A 14,510-nucleotide genomic window follows, 5' to 3' on the forward strand; every position below is an offset into this window, starting at 1 on the left:
TAAAAGGTGATCACTGTATGCAAGGTAGCAACTGCTATCTATTCCTTTGCCTTATTTTTCATCACAGCATTTACCACTACTTCATATGTTACAATAGTTAGGAATGGTTAAGGCCTGTTTTTCCCAGTAGAATCTTAGTGTCGCAAAGAAAATATTTTGTCTATCTTGCTAGCTTATCTCTAAACATTAGGTCCTAAACAAATACTCGCTAAACGAATGAATTTGGCTCTAATTTGTAATTTCATGACTGCACAGAACTCGGTTGTAAAAGTATTGCTTAATGTTGCTAATCTTTTGCTTTGAGACGTCATAAATTGTACTGTAAGGGACTTCTGTAGTGGTATAATGGTTAAGACTCCATGCTCCCAAGGCAGGGGCACCGGTTCAAGCGCTGGTTGAGGAAGTGACATCCCACATGCCACAGGGGAAGCCAAAAAAAAAAAGTTTTTTTTTTTTGCTATGGATATGCTCAAATATATTCTTTTAAATACTCTTGGATTGTTCCTTCAAGGTGGAATGAATGCAGCAGATTCCTAACTATTCCCCCTTTCTCTTCCCATGGGGTCTCACAGTGAGACTCCTATCATACTCCCTTCCTTAGACTGAAGGGACAGAAGCCCAAACTCTGAACCCAAGCCTTTCCATACACACTCAGTCCCTGTCACTGTTCAGAAACATACTTGGCACTTTAACTGAGTTGCTGTACCGATCATTTTCTCTAATTTTGCTTTCGTCTATGTAGTTCCATCTTACAGAATATATTCCTGTTTCTTTACCTGCCTAAATTACACCCATCTTTCATGTCCCCCACAAGTCCCTTCTTTTTTTACATCTTACCTTTTTTTTGGCCTCTGTGTGTACCATGTGGGATCTAGTTCTCTGACCAGGGATCAAACCTGTGCCCCCTTGCATTTGGAACCTGGCGTCTTAGCCACTGGACCACCAGTGAATCCTCCTCACATCAGTTCCTTCTGGCTCCACCTTGCCCTCCTTGAATCTAGTACCCATGATCTCTCACTTTGAATTGTTCTGCTCTTCTTCATACCTATCACCCAGGAGAGCCCTCCAGTACCTACCATGCCGCAGAATACAACGTGCAATTTCCTGAGGCATGAAAGCCTTTTTTCCCCTCCTTTCTCAAAGTCCTAGGCAGTTCTAGCCATAAAATAGCAAATATTTTCTAACTTGACCCTATTGCGACAAACTCTCGTGGAAATGAGAGTGCTCTGAGGGGAGAAATAGAATTATTTCTGATCAAATATTTTCATCTCCCCATATATTTGGTTTGTAAATGATCTAACCACCATTCTTCCACAAATAACTTTAATTCTTAAATTTCTACTCACAATCTTTCTTAAACCACCATAAGAAATATGTTTCTGATGAATTTGTTGTTTTGTCTCAGGCTTTGGCTTGTCTTAATATAATATGATTAAGCATGACATTATTTATAAAGAAATATTTCCTCCAGAAATTATGATGTAACCACAAGTGGTACCTGGGTTATAGAGGTTGTATATACGGGATTTGGCATGTTAGGAAAATCACCATGTGTGCCTTTCCTCTTTCCCATTTTCAAACATGAGAAATCAAGTTAAAATGAATGAAAAGGTCTATACAAAAGGAAAAATAATTCGAAATGGTGCGATATGGAGGAAAGATGTAGGTGGAAGACTGGGAAGAAGTTTTCTCTCTGTGACGATGCTGCTGGGAACTCTAGGCTGAGTGTGAGCTGGGTATGAGTGTAGCAATACAGAGGGTGAGTCTAAAGTCACATCCCTTTGCTTTTTAATCCCAATAACTTACATTCTTCCCAGGTGGCACAGTGGTAAAGAACCCACCTGCCAAGGCAGGAGACTCAAGAGGCTCAATTCAATTCCTAGATCAGGAAGATCCCCTGGATGAGGAAATGGCAACCGACTCCAGTATTCTTGCCTGGAGTATCCCATGGACAGAGGAGCCTGGCAGGCTACAGACCACGGGGTAGCCAAGAGTTGGACAAGACTGAGCACATAGCACACACAGCTTACTTTCTTAACACCAAGCCTTGAGTCTTTTTCTCCACCCCTACATGCTTTATGGTTGCCTGGACTCAAAAGCCTCCAAAGCCCCTTGGGCAGCCTGGCAAAGGGCTACTCACCATCCTCCTCGAAGAGCAGCCCCATGTGTCCATGCGCCTCGGCTTCCTTCTTCCCACCGTCAATTTTGATGACTTGAGCAATCTTAAAACATCGTTCATAGAAGTGGTTTCTAACCCACTTGTCTTCAGAATTATTGAAGTAACAGGCCAGAGCGTACAAGTTATTATAGACCTCTTCAAAGTATTCTTCAAAGAGAGAAAAACATCAGAAAATGCATTAGAAAAGTGTCTCAAGGCACATCTCTTCAAATGGCAAACCAATATAGTGACATTTAGTTTCTATTTTTCTTTAAAACCATGATTAACTATTTAAAAACTGGAAATGTAAAAATTAATGTGTTTTAACTATTAAACTACTTACATTAATTAAAGGATGTACCACTTGAGAAGAACTACAACAAAAAAAATCTTTTGGAGTGCTTAGACTGATATACTCTTTGGTTGAAATAGAAGTCTTTATATAAGACAAAAAACAGAATGGTGTCTGCTAGCAATGGGCTCAGTTCTTTTGGAATAAATGAGTATATGGTATCAGCAAGTACTTATCCCACTAAAGATTTGAAAAGTATTTAGAGATTCCAGAGAAAGCAATGTTTCCTAACCATGGCAAAAAGATAAAGGAAAAAAGCAGATGAAATCTAAAAATATCAAAATATTTTCACCCAATAGGAAAAGTCAGCATGCAGCTTATAGATAGATACAAGAAATGATCACTGTATGTTCCATATACGTTACACCACCATTTCTGACAGTACAAGTTACTAGCAATGTTAAGAAACAGTAGATTTCTAGCATTATCTTTTCTATGAGTATCTTCTTCTGCTGAAAATGTGTTAATACTAGTCATCCCTCTCACTCAGAAAGTTACTAGTTTATTAGTTGTCAGTTTATCAAATCCCTTTTCTCCCCTAAAGTGGCAAATATATGACCTATTTGTACACAAAAAACTATACTGATAAACTGTGAATCAGTCTTACAAACTTCACTGCAAACAGTCATGAACTTAAACAAAAATGTTTGTGCTAAATTGTCCTTCTCTCTTGTAGATTTCCTTCTATTGGTGGACATGAAAAAATACATAATCTTTGCATTTCTTTGCATTTGTGCTAAAAATAGTCATAAATAAATGGTAGGCTATGGATTACCCTTCCAAGGACTTCTTACAGCAATCACTATCTGTTGGAATTCAGTTCAGTTCAGTTTAGTTGCTCAGTTGTGTCCGACTCTTTGCGACTCCCATGAATCGGAGCACGCCAGGCCTCCCTGTCCATCACCAACTCCCGGCGTTCACCCAGACTCACGTCCATCGAGTCAGTGATGCCATCCAGCCATCTCATCCTCTGTCATCCCCTTCTCCTCCAGCTCCCAATCCCTCCCAGCATCAGAGTCTTTTCCAGTGAGTCAACTCTTTGCATGAGGTGGCCAAAGTACTGGAGTTTCAGCTTTAGCATCATTCCTTCCAAAGAAATCCCAGGGCTGATCTCCTTCAAAATGGACTGGTTGGATCTCCTTGCAGTCCAAGGGACTCTCAAGAGTCTTCTCCAACACCACAGTTCAAAAGCATCAATTCTTCGGCGCTCAGCCTTCTTCATAGTCCAACTCTCACATGCATACATGACCACAGGAAAAACCATAGCCTTGACTAGACGGACCTTTGTTGGCAAAGTAATGTCTCTGCTTTTGAATATGCTATCTAGGTTGGTCATAACTTTCCTTCCAAGGAGTAAACATCTATTAATTTCATGGCTGCAGTCACCATCTGCAGTGATTTTGGAATTAAGTGATATTAATTGCTCACTACTATCAGAAGAGTCAATCTATATATGCCTGAAAGAATTACAATTATGAAAAGCATTTATATATTGCCCATTGGTACTTCTATAAGATTAAAGTCAAAAGGCTCAGAAAAAATTGACAATAGGCTGATTACATCAAAAATTAACTTTTGAAAACTGTAAACAGTCACTCCAATGTTCCCAAAGAAATTTTAAGACCTACATAATGTCAGCTTTTACACACTGTGTGTGCTGTGCTGTGTTCAGTCGCTCAGTTGTGTCCAACTCTTTGCAAACCCATGCAGCCTGCCAGGCTCCTCTGTCCATGGAAATTTTCCAGGCAAGAATACTGGAAAGTGTGAAGTGAAAGTCGCTCAGTCATGTCCAACTCTTTGCAACCCCTTGGACTATACAGTCCATGGAATTCTCCAGGCCAGAATAATGGAGTGGGTAGCCTTTCCCTTCTCCAGGGGATTTTTCCAACCCAGGGATCAAACCCAGGTATCCCACATTGCAGGCAGATTCTTTACCAGCTGAGCCACAAGGGAAGCCCAAGAATACTAAAGTGGGTTGCCATTTCCTCCTCCAGATTTTCTTGACCTAGGGATCTAACCCACGTCTCTTGCGTCTCCTACATCCGGTGGTGGATTCTTTATCACTATGCCCCCTGGGAAATCGCTGCTTCATAATTCCATAGGAAATTAAGATTTATCTCAAAGTAAGTTTTAGAACTAAAAATTAAAGTTAAAATACATTCTCCCTATTCCCCAGTTTTGAAGGAACTGGAGATTCTGCAGAGACTTTCTGCCTTTTAAGGTTATTCACAATAGGCAATAGCTTAGGTGAAAAGTAGGGGGTAAAACCCTGAGCAATTTATTTAAAACAAATACTCTCATTTCAGAACTGGCTTCTCTTGTGCTTTATCTTTCCATCTGGACCCGTGCCTAATATGAATAGAGCATTAAAGTCTATTTTGTAATATTTTATATTCTTTCTCATATATAGTGATTGAAAGTGAAAGTGAAGTCGCTCAGTTGTGTCCAACTCTTTATGACCCCATGGATTGTAGCCTGCCAGGCTCCTTCACCCATGGGATCTTCCAGGCAAGAATACTGGAGTGGGTTTCCATTTCCTTCTCCAGAGGATCTTCCCGACCCAGGGATTGAACGCTGGTCTCCCGCACTGCAGGCAGACTCTTTACCAATCTGAACCACCAGGGAAACTCACATACATAGTGATTAGAGAGCTGCTATTTTTAAAACCTGTAAATAAAACATTTCATATCTTCCATTTTAAAAAGTCATACAAAGAGCTTTTAAAAAATATATATGCAAACCTAAAATAATTTTCCATTTTTCAGTAATTAAGCTTTAATAGAAAATTATTTCCAACATTTGATAAAGTTTTTGGTTTTGCTTAGAAGCTATTTAGATTACATATTTAAAGACTACTTGTCAGCTAAGCTATTCTTCTATGGAAAAATTGAAAGTTTTGAACCTTTGAATAATCCAAATACATGGTTTATACCCTTTATATTCTAAGCAGTCTTTTCTCCTTGCTTGCACAACATTTCCTCAAATTATCAGCAGCTATATTAATAAGATGAAAATCAATTTTATTGTTGATTTATTCTTTAGACTGATATTCACTGTGCTACCTTAAAAGGAGATCTCATGATGAAATAAATTTGGAAAATGCTCCTACTAATTTCTCTCTTTCAGTGAAACACACAGCACATTAATATGTCAAAGGCTCTGATAAGTCCTGCAACAAACCAACCTGCTTTGTATATGTTAATTCACATGGTTGTTTCTCAAACTTATTTCACCAGACACTCACTTTTGTTTTTCTTTACATAAACTGTATAAACATCCAGTGGGACTCTGCTTGAGTAAAACATACTTTGGGTATCTTAAATAAATGTTATTAGAGAAAAAAATTGCTGCTTAACCTTTGACAATAATTTAAAGTCAAGTGTAAATAATGTTTGAATTATCTATTGATTCGGTTACCCATTACCATTATTGCCATCTCTTCCTCAGCCCCATGGGGCACCAGGCCCTAATCATGTTACAGACGGTACAGAGATGACTCACATTGGGTCATATAAGAATGATATCAGGGACAAAGAAATACTTTGTAACAAATGGAAAATAATCCAAAAAGAATGATTGGCTTCCTTTAAACACTTCTTTGCTATAAAACAGAAAGTGATATTTTGAAAAGTAATTTAAATAACTCTAGGTTTCTGCTTTGTGAGCCTCAAGAGACAGAACTGACCCGAGATGACTATTGTTAGTGCCATAGCTTTGATTAAATGAACTTCATTGTGACCCTAGAGTGATGGTCTTTCCAATGAGAAGCAATGAGAATACTCAGAGATACGACGCTGCTTCTAGATAATTGTCTCAGATTTCACAACCATATGGGGTGAAATCATCCAGGAACAGATTTCTGTATTCTAGATTAAGTGTGTGGTATACATGGGTTTTAAGATTTAGAATTAATTCAAGTTAATAAGAGTTTCTGTACATATTCCCTGCACTACTTTCTAGGACATTCTTAAATCACAGTTTTTATCCTATAAAGTTCATGTGTTAAATGTGAAAAAATTACACATTTCTATTTAAAGAAGCATATAAATGTTTACTTGTCCTTCAACTGATGTATTTCCAATAATGTTTTTTTTGCAATAATTTTAACTTTTTGTATTTTAACCAGGCAAAAGCCACAGCATTTTGAAGTCAATAACCCTACAGAAGAGTTGTTCTGAGCAAGAAGTAATTTTATTCCATTTATCAAATAGAACCTTAGTTACTATGAACATGTGACAAAGTACTCAGTAATAAAAATATTTTACTACTTGTCCATGTGTGTAAGACACTGGCTATTATGAAGCTTGGACTTTTTAAATTTGGGGGATTGGAGAATCATTTTAACTTATATATAATATAGTTACTTTTTCAAATAAAGTATTATAAAGTAAAAGTTTTCTACCTTCAAATAGATTATTTAGCACTCTAGTTTCTTTGTAATTATAAAATGCTTTATAAGTTTCTTTTATGATACTTTATGACTACTGATGTATTTGGCCTAAATTTATGCTATTATACTACTAAAATGAATGCTTCTATTTAAAATGTTTAGTGAATCAAATTAATTCAACTTGGAAAAAATGACTTATGAACAAATTTTATCTTGATCAATTCTATTTTCAGTGTAAATATCACCTCAGAATTTGGGGCCGACCTAGAAAATAAGTTTTTTTACAATAGCATTTTAAAATTTAAAACAGTTAATTTCTTGAGAACTTATATGTAAATCACATTTTAAAATTCACCAAAGGACTCTTTTCAAAGTCAATTCTGTAGTTAAATGTTTTCATTATATAAAGAATCACCTCTTGTCTACACATACACACACACACACACAAAGTTCACTTATGTATCGTACTGAACAATGAAATGAGACATTTTCATGGTGGAGCTTAAAGCTTCTCTCTTTTGGAGTCCAACGGTATTTTCACACAAAAAAAGTCAAAGAAGAAGACAATTGAGAATAGCAAATATATATGCCAAGTTTGGGGATTTCCTTTCTTTTGATTGTAAAAAATGACCAATTCTGGACATGTAACTAAGAAATGCTTACGACAATGACATCACTATAACTGTAGTAGAGAGCAAAATATTTTCTTTAATACTTGAAACATATTGATCTTCTGGAAAAATTTACAATATCAAAAAAGGAATTAATGAGAGATGATATGATGGAAGATAAAAAATTAGCAATTTTATTCACAATTGTGGATTACAGACTTTTCCTGTCTCCTCACAATTCACTAATAAAAATTGTCTGATAGAAATCTTAAGCATAGAACTTAAGGATAAAACCTTCAAATTCCATTCTATAAATACTAGAAAATAAGTTTAATTGGCAAATTACAATACTCTGCAAAGGGCTCCTCAGTGAAAGTCAATATTCAGATTACGTATAAAGAAAAAAAACTATATAAAGACGTATAATTACTGATACCAAAGATTTTAATACATTGGGAAGCCCTGGAGATGTTAGTAGGTGCTGTTTACTGTCTACCCAGGCTTAGAGTGACATCACCAGGATGGCCATGTGTCTGGGCCCTCTTGTGAGCCAGCATTCTCTACTGTCCATTCCATGAAGATGCTTAGTTGACTAGGCTGAATTGTGCCGAGGTGTCCTAATGTCTTAAATTCACATATGAAGCAATTGGGAACTTGCCCTCAGGTGCTCCCTGTTCTGGTTTTGGCGGTGCTGCTTCCCCAAACCCCTCCACGTACCTTTCCTTTCAGCTGTCTCAGCCCTGGTCAGGTAGTAGTAGAAGTGATCCAGCTTGTCGGGCTGCTCTTCCAGGGGTCTCTGTGCCCAGGAGAGGGATCGGACCCTCGCAGCCTCCCTCAGGGCATCCCACTTCTCTGTCAGAGCGAAGAACTCGGTAAAGGACTTATGATAACCATCCCGCAGCATCTCCACACAGACGTTCTTAGTGTACGAGTTCCGGTAACTGGGAATAAGAATCAGAACACTGAACTCGTTATTTTAATCCTTCAAATCTTTTGATTTTTTTGATCCTATAATAATTAAAGGTTGGATCACGATGCCATTTTTTTTTTCCCTCCGTGAAAGGGCTGAAAGCTATCTTGACCTCAAACACTTACAATTGAACAACTCCAGTTTAATGAAAGATGCCAAGAGCTATCTAAATATAATAATTTTAGGGAAATTACATTATAAATATATCAGTTCCAGAGCTGAGCTCCCTTTGATAAGGACAAATAAGCTAGTTGATGGATGTCTCAGTCCATTTGGGCTGATGTAGCAGAGTATGTAGTCCATAGGGTCGCAAAGAGTCAGACACGACTGAGCGACTGAACAACAACAGAATACCACTAACTGAGTAGCTTGTAAACAACTGAAATTTATTGCTCACAGTTCTGGAGGCCAGAAGTCTAAGATCAAGGCTCCAGGAAGGTTGCCCCTCCTGGTTCATAGCCTGAACTTTCTAGTTGTGTCCTCACATAATGTAAGAAGCTGGAGAACTCTCTAGAGCCTCTTTTATAAGAGCACTAATCCTATTCATCAGTGCCCCACCCTCATGACCTAATCACCTTTTAAAAACCCCATCTACCTACACTTTCAGGGAATGGGATTTCAATATATGAATTTTAGGAACACAACATTCAGACCATAGTAATTGACAATATCCAAAAATACTTAATAAGTTAGCCTCCCACCAAAACAACACAAAAAGCCAGTAAGGCAAACAAAATTTAAATGTGTCATTGAATATAAAACCAAAGCTCTATTAAGTGGCTTCCTGGTATGTTATGAAGGTTCATTCACTCATTCATTTATGCAGAAAGAGTTTATGGATATCTCTTGCTAAATATATTTTTTAAATTATTTTCAGTTAGGATTAAGTTAATGACTTGTTAGATTACTACTTCACTTCTAACAATAATAAATCATATTCAAAGAGATAAAATGACAATTGAAAGTTGTTATTGTTGTTTTTCAGTCGCTCAGTCGTGTCTGACACTTTGCAACCCCATGGACTGCAGCACTACAGGCTTCCCTGTCTATCACCGTCTCATGTCCATTGAATCGGTGATCCCATACAATCATCTTGTCCTCTGTTGTCCTCTTTTCCTCCTGCCTTTAATCTTTCCCAGCATCAGGGTCTTTCTAATGAGTCAGTTCTTTGCATTAGGTGGACAAAGTATTGGAGTTTCAGCTTCATCATCAGTCCTTCCAATGAATATTCAGGGTTGATTTCCTTTAGGATTGACTGGTCTCATCTCCTTGCAGATCAAATATACTATTCAAACAATTGAATAGTGTATTTATTTAGTCAATCAATAGCTATTGAGTTTCCTATTAAGTGCCAGGCACTGTTCTAGATCAAATAGAGTCAATACCCTTGTGACGTGTATATTCTAGTGGAAGAACACAACCAACAAATAAGTAAACAAATCATAAATAATTTCAGAGCATGAACATTGCTATATAGGAAATAAACAGGGTTATGGAATAATAGCTGTGTGGTGGCTATTATTCTACTAAGCAAGTAATCAGAGGCCAAATGATATCACTTTATACTAATTATTTTACATTTTTAAATAGGGGACAATTAAATATTTAGAACGGACAAGATGTGATATTACTATCAATAAGCATTTCAGTGTGGAGTGGTGACAGTCTAGAATTAAAACCCCTGAGGTTCAGGCCATTTCTTCCTAACTTTTCTGGACTTCACTTCTTCTCATCTGTGAAATATGTATATTAGTCTTTGCTATACCTATATCACAGGATTCTTCTAAGAACCAAGCAAAAATATGTATGTGAAGATTCTCTGAGAAACAGGATGAAGTCCAGCAACAGACTCACACTACAGAGTGAGTTGGGTTAAAAAGCAAACAAAACAAAAATGCCTAGGTGCCATACACCCAGAATTTTTTACTCAGTGGATCAGCTTTGCTCTAGAACTAAATACATAAAGTGATAAGGAAGAGAGTGGGAAGAGGGAAATTTAAAAAAGGGGAGGGCAGAACCCATATTGTGGAGACCTCAGAGCACAGTAAGTAGTTTGGACTCCAAGCTAGGAGTGGGATAGAGTCATAGAAGTGTTTGAGTCTGGGAAATGACTCAGTGAGACTGTGTTCAGTTCAGTTCAGTCGCTCAGTTGTGTCCGACTCTTTGTGATCCCATGCACTGCAGCCCACCAGGCCTCCCTGTCCATCACCACCTCCCGGAGTCCACCCAAACCCATGTCCACTGAGTTGGTGACACCATCCAACCATCTTATCCTCTGTTATCCCCTTCTCCTCCTGCCCTCAATCTTTCCCAGAATCGGGGTCTTTTCAAATGAGTCAGCTCTTCACATCAGGTGGCCAAAGTATTGGAGTTTCAGCTTTAGCATCAGCCCCTCCAATGAACACCCAGGACTGATCTCCTGTAGGATGGATTGGTTGGATCTCCTTGCAGTCCAAGGGACTCTCAAGAGTCTTCTCCAATACCACAGTTCAAAAGCATCCATTCTTTGGCGCTTAGTTTTCTGTATTGGGTTCGTCAAAAAATTATTTTGGGTTTTTGTATAAGCTGCATGGAAAAACTCAAAGATTTCGGCCAACCCAATATATTAGAAAAATTACTTGGAAGTGGATTCCCAATTGAATTGCAATCCTCCTCAACCTAGTGGCCAATGCAAGGCACCTACTGTTACAGGACTAGTCCATAAAGAGAGTAAGGAAACCACATTCCCAGGTCCACAAGTCAAAGGCCACCATCTTGTCAAAACGATGACCAAAAATATTTGAAATGGAGAAGAGAGAAGCAAGCACAGATTTTTGCTTCTGCCCTCTGGCCGAGAGTGTGGAGAAGAAAAGCGTGAGACGTAAGATGAATCAGGTTGTGTCTGTCCCTCCCCTCCCCACCGCCCCAACACAGGGCATGGAAAGGCAGAAAAAGTCACTGCAGAGAGCTTCTGAGCAGAAGAAAACCAGAACCAGCCCGTGTGATGTCCCATGGCCCCTTGACAATATGGGCCAAAGACCGTGAATTGTCTGGTGACCTCCGTGTGTGACATCAAAGTTAATGGGAAGAGGGGGCTGGGATGTCTGCCCTCTGTCACTGGCCCTAGCAAGGGCATGTGTGCTAAAAGGCTGTCGGATGAAAATGTGCTGCCCACTGGGGACTGAATGGGGACACAGCTGTAACTCTGCGAGTAAGCAGCACCGGGGTGCTACTGAAAGAGTCAGGTCAGCATATTTCAAGAGCTGACAGAAAAGGATGAGTCAAGTGCATCAGTGACAGAGCCCTGGACAGCACCCAGAGGTTAGGAACCCATTCAGTTCCAAGGAAGAGAAAACCTGGCTCATGGTGCCTTCGAAACTAGAAGTCTGTGCTGCTCACAGCACAAGATGCCAAAGGTAGGCATCTGTTAGCCTTGGTTCCGTGGCCTGGTTGAGTTCAAGGCCTGTGCTTCTGGGATTATTTTCTGCCTGTCCCTGGTTACTGGAGGGCTGCCCCAGTCCAGGCATCAAGTCCACCTTCCAGCCAAGAAGAAATGGGATAGGTGGGTGACATCAGCTGTGTCCTTCTCTATTATTGGGAATACTTTTATTCCTGTAACTACTATTGGAATTCCACTTTGTTCCATTGGTGAGAATTGTGTCACGTGGCCATCCCTGGCTGCAAAGACTAGAAAAACAAAGATCCTGCCTGTTTGGAGGCACACTGTTGCCTCAAATGAAACTGGAATTGTGTTAGTATAAGAGAGGAGAAATGGATACCAGGCAAGTTTAGAGTCTATCACAAGGTCCTAGATCAAGATCTGGGAGTAAATTCTGACAAAGCTCCTCTCCTGAGCTTGCCAGATAAAACTGGGCAGGATACGCAGTAAAATTTGAATATCCGATAAACCACAAATGATTTTTTGTATTAGTGTATCCCAAATATTTCATGGGAATACTTATACCAAAAAAAATTTCAGTTTTTTGAAATTTGAAGTGTATGTTGTATTTTTATTTGCTAAACCTAGTAACCCTATTTCTTTCTACCTGGCATCAGTGCTGTGTTCTTGGTACCAGTGTTGTGTTGTTTCTATATAGGAACACAGGGTGACGGGAAGGAGTGTAAGAATCTGAGTAACCTGAGAAATCACTGAATTGGACTGACTTTACCTAAGAGGGATGAGGTTGGATTTTTATATTAGGGAGAATCAAGGCTTAGGACCAGGAATTAAAATTAACAACTAATACAATTATATAAAGTTTAAAAACAAAACAAAATTTTAAATTTGAAATTAAAAAAAAATGAAATAAAATAAATAAATAAAATTAAGTTATATAAAAAAATAAAGATGCAATTTAGCATCGTTGAGCTTGTGACTCTGAAATTCACACTAGGTGCAAGAGAATGGCTGGGAGGAGGGGAGAACCGGGAGCAGGGAGAAGAGACAGGAGACACTGGTGTTCATGGACAGGAGAGGCCATGGGACTAAACTGAAGTTAAGGCAGAGGGACACAGAAGTAGGTGGATGTGATACATATTCAGGATATAAAAATACTGACTACTTGGTGACTGAGTGGATGTTAGGACTGATGGAAAGAGAAGAGCTAGGATGGCAACAAGATTTTGGGCGTGGGCAGTTGGTAATTTACTGAAGCGCATGCGTGTGTGCTAAGTTGCTTCAGTATTGTCCAACACTGTGTGACCCCATGGACTGTAGCCCACCAAGCTTCTCTGTCTGTGGGGATTCTTTGGGCAAGAATACTGGAGTGGGTTGCCATGCCATCTTCCAGGTCTTCGCAACCCAGGGATCGAGTCCATGCCTCTTATGTCTCCTGCTCTTACGTCTCCGGTTCATTACCTCTCACACCACCTGGGAAACCCAATTTGCTAAAGAGGGGAACACAAAAGGATGACTAGGTTTGGGGAAGGGTAACAAGTGTGGGTTCAGATAACTTGAGTTTGAGGAACCTGAAGAGGACATCCAAGAGGTACCCAAAAGATAGTTTGGGGGATGGTAAGGAAGTTTGAGAGGTCAGGGGGCTGGAAATCCACCCTTGCTTCAAATAAGCCCTGACACATAGAGAATAAGTTTATGGTTATCAAAAAGAGAAGGTGGGGTGGGGGATAAATTAGGAGTTTGGGATTAACAGATACACACTGCTGTGTATAAAATAGATCAGCAACAGGGACCTATTGTGTAGCACAGGGAACTATAGTCAACATCTTGTGGTAACATAATGAAAAAGGATCTGAAAAAGAATATATATATATGTGTGTGTGTGTGTATAAATTATAAATAAATAAAAATTAGATCATCGATTTAAAACAGTGGTCCCCAACCCTTTTGGCACTAGGGATCAGTTTTGTGGAAGACAATTTTTCCATAGACCATGGGGATACAAGGGATGGGGAACGGCTACAAATACAGATGGAACCTTGCTCGTTCACCTGCCGCCCACTTCCTGCTGTGTGGCCCAGTTCCTAACAGGCCATAGCTGGGACCAGTTCCTGGCCTAGGGGTTGGGGACCCCTGATATAAACAGTAGAAATAAACGTGTGTCAGGAGGCCGTCTCAGTGCTCATCCCAGCTGGGACAGAAACGCAGAACGTCACTCCTTGAGGGTGCCCGGGTTGGGTTTGGTCCGCTCAGCATCTAGCGCCACATCCGCAGTACTCTGAAGTATTTTTGGAAATGGCACATCGTGTGCCATCTTGGTGGGACCTGATTTCAAAGACTCCCTCCCACATTAAGCCACTGGCTTCTCTCCCAGCATTCTGAATCTTGAAGCAAGAAACACAAAGAGGTAGAAGGTTTTCGGAGTTCAGTCCACCTGGCAGCAACATCCTGACAAGAGTTGAAAGTGGTTCTGGCTACCTAGATCCTTCCAAGTGTCCCACATCGTTTCCTTTTCTTCTGAGCCAGGTTTCCCCCTAAATTCAGCTAGTTACCAAATATCCTTCTAATAAAATCATTTCCACTCTACTTAGTCAGACTCTGTCTCTGCGCCTGTGACCAAAGAACATGAACTGATTCAGAAGGGATTGTCTTG

General features: G+C 39.4%; 1 protein-coding gene across 3 annotated transcripts in view; it reads right to left on the reverse strand.

The window, feature by feature from the left end:
* The window catches only part of TTC29 (tetratricopeptide repeat domain 29), a 273,501-nt gene that overhangs the window by 224,070 nt on the left and 34,921 nt on the right, over positions 1-14,510 (reverse strand). For all 3 annotated transcript variants that reach the window (XM_027513394.1, XM_027513395.1, XM_027513393.1), the window contains 2 exons: positions 8,229-8,452; positions 2,141-2,326 (listed from right to left, as the gene is read on the reverse strand). In XM_027513394.1, coding sequence (XP_027369195.1) covers positions 2,141-2,326; positions 8,229-8,452 — 410 coding nt within the window. The remainder of the gene's footprint in view (positions 1-2,140; positions 2,327-8,228; positions 8,453-14,510) is intronic.

Source organism: Bos indicus x Bos taurus, chromosome 17, assembly GCF_003369695.1.
Source record: "Bos indicus x Bos taurus breed Angus x Brahman F1 hybrid chromosome 17, Bos_hybrid_MaternalHap_v2.0, whole genome shotgun sequence".
Taxonomy (NCBI): domain Eukaryota; kingdom Metazoa; phylum Chordata; class Mammalia; order Artiodactyla; family Bovidae; genus Bos; species Bos indicus x Bos taurus.